At 43.0% G+C, this 24,526-nt stretch overlaps 1 protein-coding gene across 1 annotated transcript in view; it reads right to left on the bottom strand.

Moving 5' to 3' along the window:
- Positions 1-3,601: 3,601 nt before the first annotated feature.
- The window catches only part of LOC138786506 (uncharacterized), a 65,866-nt gene continuing 44,941 nt past the window's right edge, over positions 3,602-24,526 (bottom strand). The window contains exons 5-7 of the mRNA XM_069963488.1: positions 16,457-16,574; positions 8,236-8,343; positions 3,602-7,011 (exon numbers count right to left, since the gene is read on the bottom strand). Coding sequence (XP_069819589.1) covers positions 6,894-7,011; positions 8,236-8,343; positions 16,457-16,574 — 344 coding nt within the window. The 3' untranslated portion in view covers positions 3,602-6,893. The remainder of the gene's footprint in view (positions 7,012-8,235; positions 8,344-16,456; positions 16,575-24,526) is intronic.

Here is a 24,526-nt window from a genome sequence, read left to right as displayed (position 1 = left end):
GTGTCTGCACTGTTGCATGGCAACAGCAGGGTTACAGATCAGAGAGAAAACCAGAAAGAATACAGATGCTTAGTGAAGAAAATTGGTACAGTGATGTCAGCCTGAGTTAAAGCGACTCTGTACCCACAATTTGTCTTCCCCAAACCACTTGTACCTTCGGATAGCTGTTTTTAATCCTGGGGTCCGTTCAGCAGGTGATGCAGTTATTGTCCTAAAAAACAACTTTTAAACTTGCAGCCCTGTGGCCAACATCTGTGGCTTGGAGTATCTGTGCCCTAACTTTGCACCACCCCTTCGTTCCTCCTCCCCACCCTCTTCATCATTTTTCCTATTCCTCTGCATTTAAAACTACACAGGTGCCTTAACGATCCAGCCCATGTGCTGTGCTGACACAGGTGATGAATAATAGAAAATCTGCCTGCAGCATTCTTAATGATAAAGAGGGTGGGGAGGAGGGACAGAGAGGTTGTCCCAGCCTAATGCATACGCAATCAAGGCCACGGCCATTGGGCATGGGGCTTCAAGTTTAGAAGTTGTTTTTTAGGACAATAACTGCATCACCTGCCGAATGGACCCCTGGACAGATCTTGGAATAAAAGCAGATATCTGAAGGTACAAGTGGTTTGGGGGGTCAGATTGTGGGTACAAAGTCACTTTAAAGAGAGGCCCTGAGGACTTGTGAGTACAGCTTTGCTGCATCCAAGTACACTACACAGTGCTAGTGATATAAGGAACTTTTAGCACCTAAGAGTAAAACAGGCGGAATTCCACGTGGAGCTCCCCTCTCAAAGAATTGACATGTCAATCCTTTGAGTGGATAGGGGTGGGAGCAAAATGTGTGAGCCATCCTATAGAGACACTGAGTAAGGCGGGATTCCAAGGTAGGGGGGCTCCACCGCGAAATTCGGCCTGCTTTGCTCAGTGAGAACATACCCTTATGCTGACCCCTTATCACTGAGGAGACTGATTTGCAAAACAAGTATGTCACTCCAAGAAGCTGGAGCAGGGCCTATATCTAATAGGGGGAAGACAGTACTGTATTTGCCTTTGGACTACTGTTTACTGTTGGATTACAAATATCTACCCTACATAGGTTAGCAGTGTGGATGAGATGTGTGCCCCTCTTATACTGTATCAGCCACCCTCCTACAATGGGCAGACCTTCTGCAAATAAAAAGGTATTATCAATTGTCACATCTATAGGGGAACAGTGAGCCCTGTACTCAACCCAGTCTACTGTACTACTTGGAACATCTGTCCTAGGTGATAACCCAGAACCGGACTATGTTCCCTACACTGACTAGCTTAGTGGCACCATACATAGCTTTTGTCTCTCACGAGGCAGCATCCCCCCGTGCCAATGAACAAATGTGGCGGAAACCATGCTCCCATACCTCCCAACTTTTGCTCGGAGGAAAGAGGGACATTCACTTCACGGCAATGTACCACGCCACTATAGCCACGCCTCATAACCACGTCCACATATCCACATCACCTATTACCATTATGTAAGGAACAAATATCTTCACCATGTAGTGACATAGCGCCATTTGTAGTGCTCATCAGGAGCGCTAACAGTGAAGAGGCTCCTTACAGCTACTGGCTGCGGCAGCTCCCAGTGCGGGGGACAGGGAGAACTGTGGGCAGGCTGTGCTCGCAGCGGGATATGTGGGGGCCGTCCCGGGACTGCAGGACATCACCCCAAAATTGGGACTGTCTTGACAGTTCTGGGACAGTTGGGAGGTATTCATGTTCCCATGCGTTCACTATTGACAGGATTATCAATGAGGTTTCTCCTGCAATGATGCGTCCAACAGAATGTTGAAATGTGGCCTAAATGAATGCTCCTTAATGATATAACCTGATTGGTTTAGACAAGGGAGGGAATTAGATTCATTTTTATTCTGATTAATAAGTGCTGCGGAATCTGTTGGCGCTATACAAATATTATTATTCTTGCTGCCATTTTCACCCACTGAATAGAATTGATTTTGAGAGGATAGAATTCAGCAGCAGGATACCCTGTAGTCTGTATTAGGCCTTATTCACACGTCCCATGAAGTTGTCCCTGACCACGGACAATTTTATGGCCCATTGCTTTCTATTGGGAGATTTGCATGTTCTGTTTTTTCACGGGTCTACAATCTGTTCTGTGAAAAAAATATTACATGTCATAACTCGGAGCAGGATCAGTGCACGGATCCTCCAAAGAAATCAATAGAATCCATCTTTTTCAAGGAATACACGGATGTAGTATCGGTGAATCTGTGAAAAACATGCAAACACAGACATGAATGCAATCACTAAAGTTTTACACATAACGGAGATAGATAGCGGACATTATCCACGGACCTTGAAAATCACGGAATGTGCGAATAATGCCCTACTGTTGCAAGGTCCAATCTTGGTAATCAGGAAACTGAGCCATGAATATCATAGACCCATCATGCTTCATATTTGTTGTTGCAGGTATCAACAGAAATAAAATAAGACAAAACAAAGATAGAGCTTCTGGATGCCGATATGTAATTCATCTCTTTTGTTATCTTAGACTATTTGTTAAACCTATGTTTTAGGTTGTTTTTAAATGTTACTGCACTTCAGAATGCTGTTGCATTGTTGCATTACCAGATGTATTTCTGACAATGTTATGCACATAATTAGCTTTAGGACTGATATGTACTACTTCCTGTTCAGGATATACACACATATATATATATATATATATATATATATATATATATATACAGTTGTACCTTGGTTTAAGAGTAACTTGAATTGTGAGCGCTTTGCAAGAAGAGCTCACAGTTTTTCAAATTTGTAACTTGGTTTAAGAGCATTCCTTTGGTTTCAGAGCTCCCTGTGCTGGGTGGAAGGGGCACTGTCTGCATAGCATGGTTTGCATAGCGGGGTCTACAGCACTGTACTCTGACCCAGGAAGTCTCCCTCACCTTCCCAATCATAGCAGATCCACTTCAGGCTGGGGCTTGTATCAGGGGACAGGACTGTGGGGGTAATCTTTTCATAGCTGTAACCCCTCTCTCCCCGGACAGAGAGTGCTACTATACTGTTCCTGCATATGTCCAGATTATTCCTTCATGCTTGCAGTCTCTGTCAGACCTTGTGTTTCCCATGCTCTCCATTTTCTGCTATACTGCTAAGATGGGCTCAGTTATACACACTGCTGCTATAATGTGCCTGCACTTACACTCAGCTATACACACTGCTGTATAGAAAAGTTTCTGTCTCTGTCCTCCCAGACAGCTCTGTGATTCTCACTTACTGATTGGTCCATGCTGAACACCCCCTCCTTCCCCATTGCTGTTATCTGACCACACAGACCTCTGACAGCAGCCCTCCTTCTCTATTCGAGCCTGTTGTACTACGCTCCTGCATTATGGGGATCTGCAGCTCCATCCTGTATCTACAAACTGCTGCTGTTTTTCAGGTTTATGCACATACTATACATTATACTCCACATGCTGATCTCTATACTGTACAGTAACTTAAAATATGACATATTAAGCTGTTTATAAATGTTTATTTCATTTGTTTTACAGAAAAAAAAACATTAAAAAAAAACAACATTATTTTGGGGACATGGAACCAATTCTCTGCATTTCAATGATTTCTTATGGGAAAATTTGCTTTGGTTTAAGAGTGATTTGGATTACAAGCACGGTCCCGGAATGAATTATGCTCGTAATCTAAGGCACCACCACTGTGTATATATATATATATGTATATATATATATATATATATATATATATATATATATATATATTCTAAGTATGCATGCATCAGTCTTGAAGTCTGAGGAAGGGACACCAAAGTCCCAAAACGTGTTACCTGTGAATTTGCCAATAAATTTCTAAATATGGTCTGGGCCAAGGAGCACTTTTTCATTTTGCTTTGGATTTTCTCAACAGAAATAATTCACACTGTTAATGCAATTTTTGGGGGCAAGGTTTTCTTTATTTTTAGGTGGAAATATGCGTAAAACGTAGCTTTCTGCACGACAAGGCTACCACTAGGGGATTAAGGTTTAAACAGCTCCAAATAACTTCAATAAAATATTATATATTTAGTATACTGCTGCTAGTGGCATCCCCATGTTGCATAAATCTATGTATTTAGCAAATGTGTGAATGAATAGACTCAGTTTATCAAAGTAACTGGCTATCAACCTTATTACAACATATTATTAATTACTGCTGTATTTATTTATATAATAACAAAAACACATCAAAAATACATTTTAATATGAATAGAGCTTCTGCTTAAGAGACAACAGAGGTAAGTAAATAGTCACACAATGGAAAATATTAGGCACGTAAAAGGCTATGTGAATATCTCAACTCACTACTGCAAGAGACTTTCAACCCAATATAAAATGCAGTATATTAGTAAGTCAGATGTCATAGAAGTAGGCAGCCTTGGTAATTATATGTTACATATTTTACTCACAGAAAGATTGACATTTTTTCAGCAGCCAATCTTGGAGAATTAAATTTCTGTAAAACTAAAAATAAGGCAGGAGAGCAGGAACATTCCAAACAAAGTATACTTACCTGTCCCCAAAGCACTGCTCTTGGTTCTCGCTGACAGTTGCCAGCCTCCTGCAGCTTCAACGTCATATATCTAACTGATGATTGCCTGCTCAGCCAGTCAGTGACGGGCTAAGAGGGCAATCCATCAGTGTAGCCGTGACGTTGCAGCTGCAGGAGCCGGGCATGTGACATGGATGCTGGCTGGCCTGGATGCCATTGCTTTCAGCGAGACCTGGGAGCAGTGCTATGAGGGCATGGGGATAGGTAAGTATACTTTTTTTTATTATGTTCCCGCATCCTGCTGTCTTTCTGCCTTTTTTTTTTTCACAGGACTTTTAACAACAGGAAATTCATATTAGTTGTCTCCTTTGAATTAGCTTTTCATAAGAACTAACAGTAAAACTGTAAGTTTATCAGCATTCTTAATAAGTAACAACAACTTATCAGGAAGCAATTTAAAAGATTGACACTCTCTTTAACTTCCCATTTAAGTATATTTTTTGCCTAACAATAAAATTCTAGATGCTAAAATCTATCTAAAGTTAAAGTCATATATACATAAGTTATAAGGGTAAAAAAAATGGCAAAAGGGGGTTATCTGGCATTTTGTTTGTTTTAAAAGTGGCCATGCTGCATTAAAGAATAATAAAGCTGTGCTTATCTGCCTGATCCAATGCTACTGTTATTCTAAAGGTGCTCAGTCCGTTACTCACAAGTTATTGTCTGAACACAGACTGGACATCATTGTAACACTAGCTGTGAGGCTGGGGTAGGTAATTATAGTTTAACATTTTTTAACTATGAAAAGAAACAAACAAACAAACAAGAAACATAAACAAAAAAACAAGGAAAACACTGAGAACCAACTTAAAGTTCAACCCCTGCGCATTAATGAAAAGTGACAGTATACAAACTAAGTCTTTCATCACATTAATGGGTGGGAGGGGGTGCAAGAAGGCAGGAAGGATTTGTGTCTGCTAGCAGGCGTAAATCATGGCAAAAAATTACACCAGCTCCTAAACTGGTGAAGATGTCTGCCATGTGGCAGCCGCAGATTTGCTGGATTTACTGAGAAACATAAATCCAGAGTGGGGAATGGGGGGGCGCAGAAATTTATGTTAGATCTGTGTACTTGTATTTCCCCCATTATGTTTAACAAATGGGCAAAGGAATTACTGCCTGGCAGAAGCAGTATGTAGAAACTGCAGGTCCTGGAGCAAGGACTGCATTAATGCTTTATTAGGATTTTGGCTTATCCAGCATTCTGTAGAGCGCCTAAGACAGACGGGTGCATAACTAGTAATTAACTCAGAAAAGTTGTTGGAACATTGTACAAGAGAAAAAGAGACGCGCTTAGGTAGGTCTTGTGGGACACTGTTTCAGCAAGTTTTTATTTCTTATTTCAGGAATATTACATATAGGGGCTTTTCTGAATTATTAAAAAAAATGTTCTAAGGAATTCTATTTTAGTACTGTAGGTGGATATAATTAGTTATGATTTCTTCTTGTATATAATATCTTGTGGCTCATTTGTAGGCTGTGAGCTGTACTTTGCCACACCTTCTATATTCTAGGAATATATTTTATACAAAATATTTAAGATATCGTTGTCTTTTCTTCAATAATTATATCTTCAATCTTTGGATCTTAGATCTTAGAATGGTATTCACTGACGTCTTTTGCAAACAGCGGACATCATTTTGTAGTTGTTCACACACTTTTTCTTTTTTTTACCGTCCTTTCTCCGATTTCACTATTAAATTTAAAATTTCAATTAAAGACACATCCAAAGGCCAATTAGTCCACCTAACCTAGAATAATGTACCAGCAGCTGCTATTGCACTGACAGGTGACCAATCCTCAAAATGACGGACGGCATTTGAACAAATTATAAACTGGCAAGAAAAAACTTTGTGGGAACATAGCCATAGAAAGCCTACTAGAATAGCTCTTAGGGCTTGTTCACAAGTTTGTGTGAAACATAAAACCATAGATGGGTAAGCCATGATATGGAATGACTCACCGCCTGGCATTGTAGTGCCGGGAGGGGGGGGGGTGGGGAGATGTTTAAATTTCCCTACCATATCTGGCAATATAGTCTTGGGAGGGGGGGAGATGTTTAAATCATCACAGGCTCCATAATGACTCAGCTGCGTGGCTCTGTGTTTCACGGAAACATGTGAATAAGCCCTTGTTTATTTTGTACTACAGTTTAAGCTGTGACAGCAACTGTAATTTTTGTTAGTTGTTGGTAAGTACAAATAAACATTAGATAATAGGAGGAGCCAAGATGAAAAAAAAAAGTGCAACAGTATTTCTGTGTTGATGTATTTGTTGCTGTTCTAGACATCTGTAGATTTTTTGTCCAAACTTCTCCCATGTTGATCAGCGTGTTGTTGTCGTTGTGCTTCCAGTTGCTCAGTAGGCTTCGCACTAGCCACTCTATTTTGACCAAGTCCCCTAGAGACAAAAAATATTTAATTGTGAATGCATATCAATATAAACTTTTAACCCTTTCACGACCTGGGGTCATTGATGCCTTGGTCGTTTTAGGACATCAGCTTATGGGATCATAATGATCTATGCTTACTTGTGTGACTCTACATTTTTGGGAGAATAAGGGTGGGTTCACACTGCGTTTTTGCAATCCGTTTAACGAATCCGTTTTTTTAACAGTCAAAAAAGTAGTGTCAACAGTAGTGCGTAAAAAAAAAAAAGCATCCGTTTTGATCCGTTTATTTTTTATAATGGAAGTCAATGGTAAAACGGATCAAAAATGGATGCACACAAAATGCATCCGTTTTTTGCAATCCGTTTTTTGCAAAAAACAGATCAGTTAAACGGATGCCGAAAACGCAGTGTGAACCTAGCCTAAGTAGTCTTGTTTAACAGAAGCAGAAAAAGAGTAAAATAAACACTGAAGTATTTGGAAGTAAAGAAAAAACTAAAGTGTTCCATAGCCTACGTAGTTTTGTTTGTAATAAATAAATAAATAAATAAGGCCTGTGCCTCCTACAGGTGAGTAGAGATGCTGTATGTATTGGTGTATGCTCACTACAGTAATAGTGATGAGCAATATGGCACTTTACACTTTGCCACTCAGAATACAGGGCCACCAAATCCGGCTTTTGATAGGTGCCCCTGCTTCTGTTTGAACCTTCCCTGGTACCTTACCCAGATAGTGTAGCATGCTTTGCAAAAAACTGTAGCAAGCGGCCAGACTTGGTGGTGGCTACATCTGGTGGTATCCATGTAATCTTCCTCTGTCAGTATACATGTCAAAAACTGAATTATCTGCTAATAACAAGGGGGTACCAGATCCCCAGGACCTATATGGTAACAGCAGTATATAATGCATGCACACTAATTTCAGCACACCTAAGGTGGCACCTACCAACATACATTAGATGTAACCATACAATAAGCTCCACGCAAACACAGAAGTTCCACCAGTTTTGAGAAAGTCCAATCAAATCACCGACCACCACTGACTTCAATTGGCAGCCCCTTCTGCTGCTCTAACAGCGAGCAGGGAAGAGGGGGAAGTGAGCGCTGACCTCCCTCAGTGCTCATTTGCCCTTCATTGTGCAGTGTAATATGTAATTGGCCTTAATATTTCCAAGGCCAACAAGACAAGATTTTTGATTACTTTAGCTTCATATACTTGCCAACAAAATTACTCACCCATTAATTGTCCCTTCTTCACCTGTCACTGTATTGTCGTTTGATTCCACATTGATTGTCTCACCAGCTTCACTATCTTGGTCACAGTTTTTGACTATATTCACCCTTCTGAAGAAACAAAAAACAAAAAAAAACAAACACGTGTAGTGCGCTTAACTCCTAACTCATTTACTTCTGATTTCACTGATGTATTCTGTTCTCATAAAAAAAAAGTTATTGAAAATAACATAAAACAATTTTTTCTTCCAATTTATGCGCCTATATTTACATTGTACTATGTTGATATGATTCTTGGTCTCAGCAGAGAGTGCTGCTTTGCATTATCCGCAATAATCTGAATTATGTAAAATCCAGTGTTTTGAATTATAGTTTGCTTAAGCAGAAGTCAAGAGCACCACTGACATCGTGTGCAACCAGAGAACTGCTCAAATTTCGCTTTTGTGTCATCCTTATACATCTGTCATCAAAATACTGTTTTTGTATGTTTTAACCCCTACCTGCACCAGGATGTACAGTTGCATCATGGTGCCAGTAAGGCAGTATTAGATGCTCCCTGCTGCTGTATTTAACAGCTGAGGACCACGGCTAACAACTGGCACAGGGTAATCTCTATTGTCGGCTGCCAGTAGACATGCCGGTCATTTGTAGCCTCGTGGGGAGATCCATGGTAGAAGCAGCCTCAGGCCTCTGCTTGGCCTCAGATGCTGCTATTAATTGACGATTTCTACAGGCTCCTTTTAGCTTTTAAACACAAGGAGGAAAAAAACTAAAGTGCAGGGTGATTATAAGCCAAACATATCAACTATTGCCCTGTGTAAGACCCAGCATGCAGCTGATGAATGAGCAGATTCCACAGATTGTGCAGCCCTAAAAATTATCGTTGGTTGGCCACACATGTAACAGGAGATGTGCAACTGACAATGATATCAGTAATGGGCCACACAACCAATAGGTCTTGTGAAAATAGGGGACAAATGGTTAGATCAGTGTTCATACTAGACATGGGTCTGCCTAGCAAAAATGATCTTAAATTACAATTTTTTTATGTTACAATGCTCCATGAGTTGAAGTGGAAGCTGTGTTAATTACATAAATAAGGAGTCATGTACAGTAGGTGTGGAGCTCTGAAGATGTACGCTTTAACTTTGCAATTTTGAATAGGAATATTTACAAAACTTTTACAAGGACATAGGTCTTATAGCCACATTCTCTGTCAGACCACATTAAGCTGGTCTGTGTCTGCTTGAAACTAATGGGGGAAAGTGAAGGTTCTTTCTGGAAAGTTTAAGAAGGAGTGGAGAAAAAGTCTTTATAAACCAGGTACACTTAGCACAAGTTGGAGGTCCTTTGGAATCATGATGGTTTGTGTGTAACATGGCTGGCCAAGTAGTGGAGACTACTCGCCAACTGGGTGTGTGTTGGATATCTATTTAACAGGTATTATCTGTATTCATGGCCAAGCATATGTTGTTCTTGCTTACTTCTTTGTCTTTTTATTAGTACCTATTGCTTTGCATTTGTTATTACTTCGGTAAACTGTGTTTTTTCACTTAGCTATTGGGCCTATTTATTTACGCATCTTAGAATACTGTAAACAAACAGTAACATATGTGCAACATATATAGGGCATGTTTTATCTTGAAAGGCAGACAAGAGTCCTGTACCATCAATTAAAATGTAATTTTATTGGGAAAAGTCCACTTAACACTGACATTTTTATGTTGAAAAACATTGGGGACCCTATAAATCACTGTGGTTACTAGCATTTTTTTCTGCATAAAGGTTCTGGGTATTGAGTGTTTAAATATAAAGAATATATCTTTCATTTACAAATTAATTTTATCATGCCCTGCAAGCAAATTACCAGTTTTAGTTTTTACAGTTCATTGAATTTATATACCTAGGGTTTAACTGGAGTATCATGTAAAGATAATCCCTACGCTGTACCAATGTAAATGAATCCTTTCATTTTCATAATTGCCTTTATAAGTTGTAGCAGATGTAAGCACATCTGTCAAGTAGTCCGTTGTGGGAATGTCCACGGAGGCAACTGCTCATTAAATTGTAAATGTAATCAATCTTGTTTAATAAGGTTATATCACATAGCATAGAATCGAAAATGTAAATGTATGATGACATTCATGTTTAATAACATCCAACACTGAGGCCACTAGGTTGCACAAAATTGGGGCAATTACACATTTTTTTTTTTTTTTTTTTTTTTTATTGTATATTGTATTAAATTTTATGTTACATTCATAATCCTTTTTTTGTTTTTTATTTTACTCCCTTTTTATATTTTTAGATAAAGGTGCATTCCAGCAGATCCCATTACATCCCATTAATAAATAGTAGTTTAGTATTAAAGTATTAAACAGCTGGAACCACTATTTTAGTCAGTTCCATAGACACTGAATAAGTGGCAGGACACCTTTTACCACTCCATTCAAACACCTCTTAGCCATGAATTTGCATCTGGTAGGAATGTGGGATTGAGGTTCTTGTCATTGGTTGGAAAAGAAATACATATATTTTATGTCATTTATGACCAGTTCCTCTAGGAAAGACTGATAAGGATTACCACAATTTTTCCTATATTAATCCAACAGGAATGAAATCTCCTTATGCTTACATGTAGAATTTAAGGCATAAGGAAGTACAGTATGGGCTAATAGTTTTCTAAAGGTGCTGCTCAGACCTTGTCCAAGTCCATAATATGGCCATGTACTTGAGCCCTAAGGGTCCTTTTAGATGTACAGATTTCTCGAACATAGGGGCTGCAAATGCACGCCGATCGATGCCGATCACCTTGTATCGTTCATGCAGACTTGGAAACTGACAGCACAGATATGTATATATCCATGCTGTCAGTTTCCAGATCACAGGCAGTGTATACTTACCAGCCATGCTGCTTGTGATCTGGTATTTGACTCTCCGGTCATAGTGCTGGCTGTATTTTCAGGCCCTGCCTCCTCTGGCTGTCAATCATTCTGGAGGAGGTTGCAGCCTTAAAGGGGTATTCCCCCCAAGAGCTAAAAAAATAAAATGCTGCCATACCTAGCTGGTCTTACTCACCAAATCCCCCTGAGATTATTGAGCCGTCTCCCGTCTTTCTAGCTGCTTCCGTTCCATAGTTATGAGTTTTTAAAAAGCCGAACTATATCCAATATGGCACCCGGCACCCCTGTCACCGCTGCAGCGCAATCCGGTTGTGTCACCGGCGGCGCTCACCTGCTCCACCGCATACCGACGGCACCCCCTGGGCTCTTTTGCGGATCCTCCCGCCGCACCCCAGTCACCCGCGGCGGGTGACAGCTGTGACAGGGGTGCCGCGAATGAGCTTTGTAAGCGCCGCTGGTAAGCAGGGTGACAGGTGGCGGTGAGCGCCGCCCCGGGTGCCCGGGGGTGGGGACGGGGTGCCGGTGAGCGCCGCCGCAGGTGACTGGTGGGGGGGGGGATGGGGGTGCCGCTGGTAAGCCCCGCTGCGAGTGGGTGCCGCGATGTGAGCCACGGGTAACAGGGGTGACGGGGTGCCGCCGGTGAGGTGAGGTGGCACAGTCAGGGGGTAAGCTCTGGGGGGGGGCACACAGTGCAGGTGACGGGGTCGCTGCTGTTAGAGAGGGACACAGTGACAGCTGCACTGATCACTGTCTCCCTCTCTAACAGCAGCCATGGCTGGCAGTGTCCTCCTTCACTTTCTAGCTGCTTCCGTTCCATAGTTATGAGTTTTTAAAAAGCCGAACTATATCCAATATGGCACCCGGCACCCCTGTCACCGCTGCAGCGCAATCCGGTTGTGTCACCGGCGGCGCTCACCTGCTCCACCGCATACCGACGGCACCCCCTGGGCTCTTTTGCGGATCCTCCCGCCGCACCCCAGTCACCCGCGGCGGGTGACAGCTGTGACGGGGGTGCCGCGAATGAGCTTTGTAAGCGCCACCGGTAAGCAGGGTGACAGGTGGCGGTGAGCGCCGCCCCGGGTGCCCGGGGGTGGGGACGGGGTGACGGTGAGCGCTGCCGCAGGTGACTGGTGTGGGGGGGATGGGGGTGCCGCTGGTAAGCCCCGCTGCAAGTGGGTGCCGCGATGTGAGCCACGGGTAACAGGGGTGACGGGGTGCCGCCGGTGAGGTGAGGTGGCACAGTCAGGGGGTAAGCTCTGGGGGGGGGCACACAGTGCAGGTGACGGGGTCGCTGCTGTTAGAGAGGGACACAGTGACAGCTGCACTGATCACTGTCTCCCTCTCTAACAGCAGCCATGGCTGGCAGTGTCCTCCTTCACTTCAGTTTGGCTGAGTTAGAAGCGCTAACCCGGCCCATTGAAGAGACTGAGGACACGTGATGCCGTCTCGGAGGGTGCGGGCCAGGAGCAGGGAGTGGTGTCGGGTTGGACTGAGGTTTGATGATTCTATGCAATCCGTGGGGGTGAATGTATCTAGATAACAGCAAAACTGTGCAGAATTTATAATACATTGATGTTGGAAAGATAGAAAGCTACGGGTGGGCAATGTATAAGTGCAAAAATAATTTTGGGGGGAATACCCCTTTAAGTTACAGTGGCACTGGAGGACTGGCGAACTAGATGCCAGGACATAAGCAGTGTGGCTGGTATAGACTACTTGTGGCAGGATATAGACCGGCAGGTATAGACTACTTGTGATCCGGAAAGTGACAGCACGGATATATACATATCTGTGCTGTCAGTTTCCTTTTGTCTCTCCCAGTATTAAACACAGTACCCAGACAATCAGCTAATAATTGGGCATTTGCTCTGTATTCAGCTAATCTCTGACACTTTTACATGGGCCGAATTTCGGTCACAGGAGCATTTCTATCAACACTCCTGGCAGATAATTGGTCTGTGTAAAATGCCCTAAACTCTCAAGAAACATTAAATCCATAAATAATGCTGGGCCTTCCTCACATAGTATCAATATATATGAATTGTATAGAGGATGCATTTTGTGTATCATTTATGCCAAATGTGCTTTAGCGTTCATGCTCACAATGTCGCCATGGGGCAGCAGTGTTACAGCAAAATGATGCAGGTCTGAGTGCTCGCTCAAAACAGGCCGAACCACTGCCTGTATCTATGTCCAAGTGATCCTAAGTAATGGCAACACTTCAAAGTTATAGAAAATCTTCTAGTGTTTATTGTTCCAGATGTGCAAGAAACAGGCTACGTTTCACCCTATTATTATTATTATTATTATTATTATTATTATTATTATCTCTCTCAAGCTGTTTAGTGTACATGCTGTGCCATCCTTTCATATTAACAATACCAAAACTCAGCAGCTTTGGTATGTTTCAAAGTTTTCAATAAAAATTCAAATGAAAAAAATTAAACATTTACACAATTCCTGTAAAAGGATGGTAAGTATTTTTATTTATATTTATATAATAATACAACAAGACAACAATATAGCCCTCTCATAAGCAGAACCTGGGTATAGTTTTCGTCATGATGCACGAACACCCCAAATCTAGGTGTAAGGATTTAATATTAATAAGAAGTATTTGTAGAATCAGTAAGTTACCGTATTTTTCGGACTATAAGGCGCACCGGACTATAAGGCGCACCTCCAATTTTAGCCTGCTAAGCCATCTAGGTTCATATATAAGGCGCACCGGACTATAAGGCGCACCGCATTATAGTGTATAAGTTTGGCGGAGGAAGCACGGAGGAAACTGGAAGCCTCTCTCCCCTTTGCCCGGTCAAAGCAACATGGCGCCGGAGTCCCTGCGGCTCCCCCTCCCTCCTGCTCATATGCCGGCGGCGGAGCGGGATATGGCAGACTGCTCCGTCACACACAGCATCAGCGGGGACACACAGGGAGCCCATGGCAGCCCGTACTCTTCCCTCATCTGACAGAGGTAACAATCGGAACAGCCTGCCTGCAAATACCGGCTCCCCCGTACCCTTGCCGGGCTTAGCCGCAGAGCCACAGCATCAGTTCCCCTCTGCCTCCACTCGGCCTCCCCCTCCCCTTTGGAATGCAGACAGCTCCTCAGCACAGCAGCGCTCAGGCCCTCTTCTGCATCTATTTCTGCCTGCCTCCGCTCCTGTTAAGTCCTTGCCTGTAGAGCATCCCTGACACTCAGCTTACTACTGCTGGAGAGAGAGGGACACCTTGAGAGCGGGACAGCAGGACAGGCCTGCGGAGCCATGGTCCGGAAGTCCAGGTGAGGGAGCGCTGCGCTGTTCTGTGTGGCGGGGAGATGTGAGCTCGGCAGCCTATCTGCGCCATGGAGGCCGGAGCTATCCCGGTCCATATATAAGGCGCACTGGACTATAAGGCGCACTTACAATTTCTTAGAAAATCATAGTATTTTAAGTGCGCCTTATAGTCCGAAAAATACGGTATCTTTTAAATTACCACTTCACACATTTGGAAAAATACAGGGTATATATAGTGACTATATTCACTTTTAAGCTACACTAGTAATTCAATTTCTGGCTTCACCATATCCCTACCAACTAAATATTCCTCTTGTCACTATCTGTAAGCCCATCAGCCAATCACATAATGTTGTAATTACACAACTGATTGGCCTAAATCAGCTCTAAATTATGAGTGTTCAGAAGTGTAGCAGCCGTTTTCCCATGCCATCTGTTCACTTCAGTAGCCCTTCCATAGCCTTTTCCTATTTATAGTTCATGTCTTGTGGTTTTCCCAAGACACACACTTTGTTCTTTCACAAAATATTTAATTAATCATTCTAAGCACACTATAGTCTCAAACCTAAATAAGCTAAAAGCAATAGAACAGTTCAAAATAAGTTGTAATTATTATCATTTTTTTAAAGAGGCACTGTCACAAACAAATACTTTTGGCCATGGCATAGAGACATGTCAACATTTTTGATCAATCGGGAATGAGTGTGCAGACTGTGACCGACTGGGAGAAGTCATGCTCAGCGCAGTCCTCTCCCGGCTCTGTGTCATGTAATGAGATGGGCCACATAATAGAAGTCTATGGGGCAGGTCTCTTCACAGCGACACAGAGCAACGAGTCAACAGTGCGATAGCGTGGTCCTCTCCCTTCTCAGACCCAGACCGATGTCTCTCTGACATGTCACAGAAATTTTGTGTCCTTTACGCATTATTCAGAAAAAAGAAAAAATTGGCAGCACATCCATGACTCTGTTCACAATGCAGGTTGCACGCTGCTTGTCGCTTAAGTACAGACAAAAAAAACAGAAGGTGCAACAGCAACCGAAAGGTGCAGGGGCTCACCATATATACTCCTCCCAGCGTACACACGGTAAACACCTGCTCTGTAGATATTAAAAAGTGAGGATCTTAGCAAAGTATTCGATCAAACAGAGTGTACCATGTCGCCACGTTAATTTTTTCTTTTTTTCTGTTGAATGTGGGGTGTGTGGCTACCTCTTGTTGGCTTGCACTCCACCAATGTCCCAAGGGTGCTATAAAAGAGATCATTTGGCTCCTTTCTGCCCAGTTAGAGGCTTATTCAGCCCAGGAGAGGCCATTGCTAGTGTGAAAATGCTAGAGTAGGGACCATGTCTCGAGGACGCCTTAATGTGGCAACATGGTACATGGTTCATATATAAGACTTTCTGGCATCCCACCAGAGTTTTAATGTATCTTGCAGAAACCTATTACATTTTTTGTTCTAATTTTTGTAAATTTCATGGGTCGCCTAGGGGACTTTAGACCGCCCGGAACCGCGGCTATTAGCAGGCACGGTCCGATCAAAGTTGACAGCTGCATCTGAATACTAACTGCAGCCTTATCCCTGGTGTCTAGTGGGTGGATCGCCCCCCGCGACGCGAGCAGACAGCCGAAAGCAATAGAATGCATGTCTCATTGATCTATGCAGTATAACTATACTGCATAGATCTCAATGAGAGATCAGTGTACTTATACTAAAAGTCTTATACTGGAAGTGTTATTATTAATAAAAAGTCCAAAAACAAAAAATAAGGGCTCATGTGGGTTTCTAGATGAAAAAATGCAAGTGCTATGGCCTTTTTAGCACAAGGAGGTAAAAACGAAAACGCAAAAATTTTTATTGGCCCAGGCCTTTAAGGGTTAAACATCAGGGATGAAATATACCAAAATTTGAAGGAAAAAAAAAGAAGAAGCTTGCCTTTTCATAAAAGTTAAATGTGTGGGTTGTTTTCAGTGTACTACAAGTATTGATGAACATTTAAAGTAATTTCTAAATGTTACAATTCATGGAAAGTAAAATCATACCTTTTTTTTTTACACATGAAGCAATATATAGCAAGAACCATTGCCTCTATTGCGAGAAAAGCAGCTGCTGAGATGACACCTACTTTCCATGGTGCAAGTCCCGAGCTCTCATTGTTTTCTGAAAATGCATAGAAGACAACATTAACTGCAAGATGCAATCAACAACATTTTATCACATTTATGTACAATAAAATACATATAAAATAGTAGACAATAAAATACATACACACTTGGGGGGGGGGGATTTATCAACCCAAAATGTTCTATATTTTTGGCATAAAATGGACTGATGCAAATGAATTTATTCACAAAAGCCTGTTTTGCGAATACAATTTTCGCACCAGGCCACTTTACGCTGCTTGCACCAGGGGATGGTGGGGAGGGGGCAGAACAGGAAGGGGGGGGGGAGCAGACTCGAGGTCTGCTGAATTTATGATTTTGCACACGGAAAAATGTTAAGGAAACCTATAGCAACTCTGAGTTGGCGTAGGATTTCCTCCATGCGCTCTGGATTTATGTAGAGGCAGTGTGCCTCTACATAAATCTGTTGACTGTCGGCACTGCGGGAACATTTTTAAGCCTAGCGCAAGAACCGAAAAACTTAATAAATGTTTCCATTTGTGTATAAGCGATACCCTAGATTTATGAAAGTGTGTAAAATAGAAACTCGTGTAAACTGCCCATAGCAACCAATCCCAGCTGAGCTTTTAGTAAAGCTGTGATTGGTAGATATGGGCAGTTTGCGCCATTTCAGTTTTTAGGGTGGGTTCACACCTAACAGGATCGCAGTGGATTCACGCTGCAAATCCATTGCATCGTAGTGTGAAATCCGCTGCAATTCCATTGAGAGTGAAACTGTCTTAAAGGGGTTGCTGAGATTAACAAAATGAGTTGTATTTATTTCCAAACACAGTACTATGTCCATGTTCCGTGTCTGACATTACTTACACTTATTCACTAGAGATGTGCGAACCTGCCGCATTTCTGGTTCGTACGAACCAGAAATCTCGGCATCTTACTCCCGCTGTCTGCCATCTCCATGCAGCGGGTGGATACAGCCTAAGGAAGCCTAGAAAACTGGGATACAACCTATGCCATAGGCTGTATCCCAATTTTTTAGGCTTTTCTTACGCTGTATCCACCCGCTGCACGGGTGGATTGCCTCATGTACCACGTGCAGGTCTTCTGATACACATCCCTAACCAAAAAAACATCACTGTTCCGGTCAGCGACCACAATCCCCGCAAAACGTGAGCAAGCATAGAAGGGGGGCCACGGAATGGCCCTGCAACCCCATTGTCACAGGACCGGACCCTAAAAGGCCCCCCCGGACCCCACTGGCGCCACTGGTGGAAAAAAAGGACGCCAAGCAACACAAGTGTGAACAAGCTCTTACTTCTCACCAATTCTCCTGCAGGTAGAATGGGAAAAAACTAGGAGATCCTCCCCTTATGTACACAGGTGCTTCCTGCTAATTTGGATCACATGGGTCTTACAAAGCACGAGTGCTAGCTGGGGGGGGCCCTTTAGGGTCTGGTCCTGTGACGATGGGGTTGCAGGGCCATTCCGTGGCCCCCCTTCTCTGCTTGCGCACGCTTTGCGGGGATTGTGGTCGGTGACCGGCACAGTGATGTTTTTTGGTTAGGGACTCATGTGTATCAGAAGACCTGCATGTGGTCCATGAGGCAATATGGTTTGGCCAAATTATATACTAACTTCTGATGTTGGTTTTAAATGTAGCTGAATAAGCTTTCGTGTCAGCCATGGGTTCGATGTGCAGCCATTTCTGTCTTTTTGGCTTGTGAAAACTATTTTTTAATATGTTATTACTTATGGAAAGTTAGACACATTTCTAATGTACATTAATTATGGGAAATGCACATATAAGGCTATTTCCAATAATTTAGTAGATCAGGGAGACTTCAGATTCTCTGAAATACTGTGACGTCACGAATCGGGGGTGTAATTACAATGGAGTGTCCAGCAGGGGCGCACTATATATAGAAGTCAATGAGTATCATTGACTTCTATATATAGTGCGCCCCTGCTGGACACTCCATTGGAATTACAATGGATGTGTATGTAAATGTAATATACAGGATGTTTTTGATTGAATACATTTATGGAATACTTTGGGGAGCAAGTATCCTTGCTCCCTAATGTAATCCATCAATGTATTTAACCAGTAAATTTGAAGGGCACAGAGCAGGGAGGCAGAGATGTGCCTATGCATCTACCTCCCCCCTCCCTCCCTGCTCGGTGCTGCTGCCACATATACACAGTACTACTCCTCGCATTATCTGCTCATAGTATAAGCAGATAATGGGGGAGTAGTACCTGTGCTATCCCCATAACGCCGCCGCCACACAGCTGCTCCTCACAAGGGCTTCAGTATGCCTCCTCCGCTGCTCCCCCTCCTAGCTAAAAATTTCTAATTATCCCACCACCCACCGCCTCTCTTCGCCGCCACTGGCCGCCTCTCCGCCGCTGGCCGCCGCTCTCTGCTTCCACATACCGCCTCCCGGTCCGCACTGCATGCCAACCGGGGACAGGACGCACCGGGAGCACTGTGCTCCCTGCGGGGTGGGGGTGCTTCCTGTCCCCGGCCGGGAGGACCGACAGGCGGTATGTGGGAGCAGAGAGCGGCGGACAGCGGCGGTGGTGAGCCGTGGCCAGCGGCGGTGGAGAGAGGCGGTGAGCGGTGGGATAGTTAGAAATTGTTAGCTAGGAGAGGGAGCGGCAGAGGGGGCATGCTGAAGCCCTTGTGAGGAGCAGCTGTGCGACGGCGTTATGGGGATAGCACAGGTACTACTTCCCCATTATCTGCTCATACTATGAGCAGATAATGGGAGGAGTAGTACTGTGTATATGTGGCAGCACCGAGCAGGGAGGGAGGGGGGAGGTAGATGCATAGGCACATCTCTGCCTCCCTGCTCGGTGCCCTGCAAATGTACTGTTAAATACAAATATGGATTACTTTGGGGAGCAAGGACACTTGCTCCCCAAAGTATTCCATAAATGTATTCAATCAAAAACATTCTGTATATTACATTTACATACACATCCATTGTAATTCCAATGGAGTGTCCAGCAGGGGCGCACTATATATAGAAGTCAATGGTAATGGAGCCTGCGCCAGGAGATGACACTGTCCTGATGACTACACCACCAGATATGACTGAGTCCGCCCTCTCCCGTCATGTGGCGGCAGTTGAGGATTCCACGGACTCCACCACTGCCACAACGTCTGCCACTGATTATCTGTCTGCGCCCACTGCAGCCTCCACTTTCGCCTCATCACTGTCTAAGAACTCGGAGCTGTCCCATGCCAGGGAAGATTTTTCTGATGAGGCAGACATCACTCCAGTCACCCTGGAGGGGACTCCGGACCTGTAAGAGGTCCGCAAGACTGCTGTTCTGCAAGCCTGGCATCACCAGGTCCAAGCTCTCTGGGAGCATTACCGTGCGGAGGTCATGGCCCCCAGGATGTTAAAGGCCAGAAAAAGTGTCCTCCAAAAGGATACTGAAGAGGACACAATGCTGTCCCTTGGGCAGTTAGGCTGAGCTGCTCTGTTGAGCCACGTTGGCTCCTACAGTTTGTGTGTCCCCCGTTGCAACGCCCCTGTTCAAGATTCTGCACTCGGCCTAGCCATGATTCCCCTTTCCTTCTTCCCCTTTCTTGTGAGGACGGATCCTCACTATTTCCTGTGTTTACAAAGGAACTGATGCATCATAGCTCCATTAAGGGTGTACAAGGACAGATGCATCCAGCACTCAGAAGTTTTATTGTGGACGATTGTGTGTATGCACTTAAAGTACAGTATATCTTACATATTGTATTTCATAGCCCATGCTGTGCCTTAACAAACGTCTAGTCTTTTTCTCAAGATGTTACGGTTACCGTTGTATACACCCTTCGCAAAAGTCTGTACTTCTTGTATTATTATTATTATTATTATTGTTATCGTTATCGTTATCATTATTAATATTATAAAAGTGGTACTAAAAGTTAGCCACTAGATGCCGCTGTATTCTACATGTATATGTGAAAGCTGCACAGCTGAAGGATCGCAAAGGGTTACTATGTTTGTGTGTTACCAGAATCTGTAGACCAGTAGGATTTCTGCTTTATTCTCTCCTATCATCTTCCTTCTTTTTTTTTTCTACTGCACCCTTTCACCCACTCACAGCCCACTATACATGCTGTAGAGGAAGTTAGTCCCATGGGTGAGGGAGGAGCAAGAGTCTTTCGTTCTGGACATTGTGGAGGAAGGACACACGCTAGATAGTTCTCCACAGTGGTCCTATTTGGGCCCTGGCCCTCTGCCAGGTCCACGTACAAGACACAAGACAGCCACTGTTACCCACTTCTTTACCAGTGACTATACAAAGCACTATGCACTGTTAAACCCCTCTTAAGAGAGGACTAGCCAGAGATCACCTAAACCCATGACGAGGAGAAGGAGAAGTCACAGTGCAGGACAGTATCCATACCAGAGCCATAGAGCCAGGAACTGATCCGGGCAGAGCAAAGTTGCGATAAGCCTATGAACTCTGTCTCGCAGTGAGGGTGTCAGCAGGGAACCCTCAGCATTCTACTCATCCCAGGTAATAAGGTCTGGGGCTTGTGTCACCCAATAGGAAGGTTCAGCCTAGTCTAGTGGGCATAAGGTGGTGTGAAGACTGACGTCAAAGGTCAATACACGGCACATGTGTACTTCTTCTTCATCATCTTCTTTTTCTTACAAGTATTCTACCGCATTCTCCAACGTCCCGGCAGAGCACATTACTACCTGGGTTGAGACTCTCACGGCATCTTCCTTTCTGCTGCTCTACTTCTTGTCTTTTTCAGTGCAATGCAACCAACATGACTATATGCTACACTACAATTCTACTACAGATCTGGTCGTTCCCTTATCAAGTGTTTATTGGAACTTTGTCAAGTGTGTTTCAAAGAGTTTAACTCAAGGAACTTTTGTACTGTCACTTCTGTATTACCTGTTGCACATTTACAAGTAGTAAACTAACTCAACTTTATTTCAAGAGTCTGTAATTATTTGTCACCACCGACACAGCACACACCGCAACCTTGGGACATTCTCCCTTTTCTGTGGGTGGCAGGTCCTAAAATCTGGGAGGATCACAGCACTCTGTCCATCCATGAACACTCTAACCCAAGGGACCCAGTATTAACCCGGCAGGACACTGACCACAGGGGAAAAGTGTACAGCCGACCTGATAAAATAAAAGCAGGTGTGCCATCACACCTGTGTGCCCTCCCGTCACTGGCGTCATGTAACAATATCCCAGGGTCCGGCTGTATCTCGGCCATCCACCACAGTAGTGGCGTCACACTTCACCATCTAGCAGGTGACCAGCCGCTCCTCCGATATAACATCACACCGGAGGTACACCACACAGTAAGTTCACAGCAGTTAGGGTGTAAAACTAATTTTAAAGCTTTACTCTTTTAAAGCTATAGACTAAAGAAAAGCAAGAAACTATAGTTTCATCAACAGTTGGGTGTTTATTGGATTTTATTGCTCTATGAGAAACATTAATTTCAAATGTTGAGAAACATGAATCATTTCTTTATAGGACTAGTTTAATCTGCTATGCCACCAACTTCAGTTTTCACCATTTATTACAGCTTGACAACATCTGTTGTAATCCATGGATTTGTTGCCTGAGCTTCAGAAGATCCCATAACTAAAATGTTTTGTGCTTCTCTACTTAAAGGACATGTATCATCTAGATTTTCCTTTACTGTAGAGACGGATACTGTAACGTGTTCTTTTATTCTAATCTGTTTCTATTTTCTGACTGTATTTTTTTTTTCACTTTTTGTACAATATTGTGGGGGCTGCCATCTTGGCTAAGCTGTTTTAACATCCTTTAGTGATATGCTTTACAACAAGACTCATGGACATAGACAATAAACAGAGTCAAACCCTTTAGGATGAATGGGAAACATTAGTGAGCGCACACTCTGACCATGTTCCCACAATGTCTTTTTATGCATAAAAACTTTTTTTTAAATAATGAAAGCCTCTAATAATGATTAAAGGGGTTGGCCACTTTATAGTAAAATAGTTCAGTGTACAGTATTAGTAAGTGTACTCACTGTATATACTGACAGCAGCTCCCTGTGTACCTCATAGAGCTAAAATCAGATTCCCCTCATCCAGGCTGGGCTTCCCTGCTCTGTGGTGTTTCTGTCCATAAAATGGCTGACATGGAGGAGCATGTGACCATGCCCTGTCCCCTGTGTCCTCCATAGACATATACAGGCGCAGTGGTGGACACTGGGGGGCGAGGCATGGTCACATGCTCCTCCATGTCAGCCATCTTATGGACCAAAACACCACAGAGCAGGGCAGCCCAGGATGGAGGAGAGGAGTCTGATATTAGCTCAATGAGGTACACAGGGAGCTGCTGTCAGTAAGAGCAGTGAGTACACTTACTAATACTGTACACTGAGCATTTTTACTATAAAGTGGCCGACCCCTTTAATATTAACATCTGTTATTATCAAAAAACATCCATTATTTCACCTAAATAAAATGTTGTGTAAACATAGTTTGTGTTTTGTACTGGTGCTATCTATCCACTCGTGCCACATGTCACTCCACTGCCACTTACAGCAGCTTCCTCTCATCACCACAGACAGAACAGGAAGTCTCAGCTCAGTTTTAGCCCCAGTGGTAAAAATGAAAACTGCAAGATATCAGGAATATTTCATAATATTGATAGTAAAATGGAAACTTAGGGGAAAAAATCAACATAAAAAAACATTTTTAGGCTGCGTTCACACTACGTATATTTCAGTCAGCATATGTATATTTCAGTCAGTATATTTCAGTCAGTATTGCAACCAAAACCAGGAGTGGATTGAAAACACAGAAAGGATCTGTTCACACAATGTTGAAATTGAGTGGATGGCCGCCATTTAATGACGAATATTTGCTGTTATTTTAGAACAACGGCTGTTATAGTGAAATAATGGCCGTTATTTACTGTTATATGGCGGCCATCCACTAAATTTCACCATTGTTTGAACAGATCCTTTCTGTGTTTTTAATCCACTCCTGGTTTTGGTTGCAATACTGACTGAAATATACTGACTGAAATATACATATACTGACTGAAATATACGTGGTGTGAACGCAGCCTCAACATAAATAATAGTATTTAAACAAAAAGTCATTGACATATTCTCTTTAAAGGGGTGGTTTACCATTTTTTTTAAATGAACTGGTGCAAGATGTTAGAAATTTAATTCTATTAAAAAATCTCAAGTCTTTCAGTACTTATCACCTGCTGTATGTCCTGCAGGAGGTGGTATTCTTTATAGTCTGAAGAGCAGACTATTGGGATTCTATTGGGATTTGCTACATCTCTGCACAGTTCCTGACACAGACAGAGGTGTTAACAGAGATCACTGTATAAGACTGGAAATAATACACCACCTTCAGGACATACAGCAGCTGATAAGTATTGGAAGACGTAAGATTTTTTAATAGAAATAAATTACACAACTCTGGCACTTTCTGGCACCAGTTGGTTTGAATTTTTTTTTGGAGGGGGGTGAAATACCCCTTTAACCCTTAGAGGACCCGGTCAATTTCAATTTTTGCGTTTTCGTTTTTTCCTCCCTGTGCTTAAAAGGCCATAGCACTTGCATTTTTCCACCTAGAAATCCACATGAGCCCTTATTTTGTGTGCCACTAATTGTACTTTGCACTGACAGGCTGAATTTTTTCATAAAGTACACTGCAAAACCAGAAAAAAATTCAAAGTGTGGTAAATTTGAAAAAACAAAACAAAATGCATTTTGTTTATTTGGGGGGGGGGGGGGGGGGGGGATTTGTTTTTACGCTATTCGCCCTGGGGTAAAACTGACTTGTTATCCATGTTCCTCAAGTTGTTATGATTACAATGATATGTGACATGTATAGCTTTCATTGTATCTGATGGCCTGTAAAAAATTCAAACCATTGTTAACAAATATATGTTCCTAAAAATCGCTCCATTCCCAGGCTTATAGGGCTTTTATCCTTTGGTCTATGG

This window comes from Dendropsophus ebraccatus, chromosome 3 (genome assembly GCF_027789765.1).
Source record: "Dendropsophus ebraccatus isolate aDenEbr1 chromosome 3, aDenEbr1.pat, whole genome shotgun sequence".
Taxonomy (NCBI): domain Eukaryota; kingdom Metazoa; phylum Chordata; class Amphibia; order Anura; family Hylidae; genus Dendropsophus; species Dendropsophus ebraccatus.
This window is presented reverse-complemented; position numbering and strand designations above follow the sequence as displayed.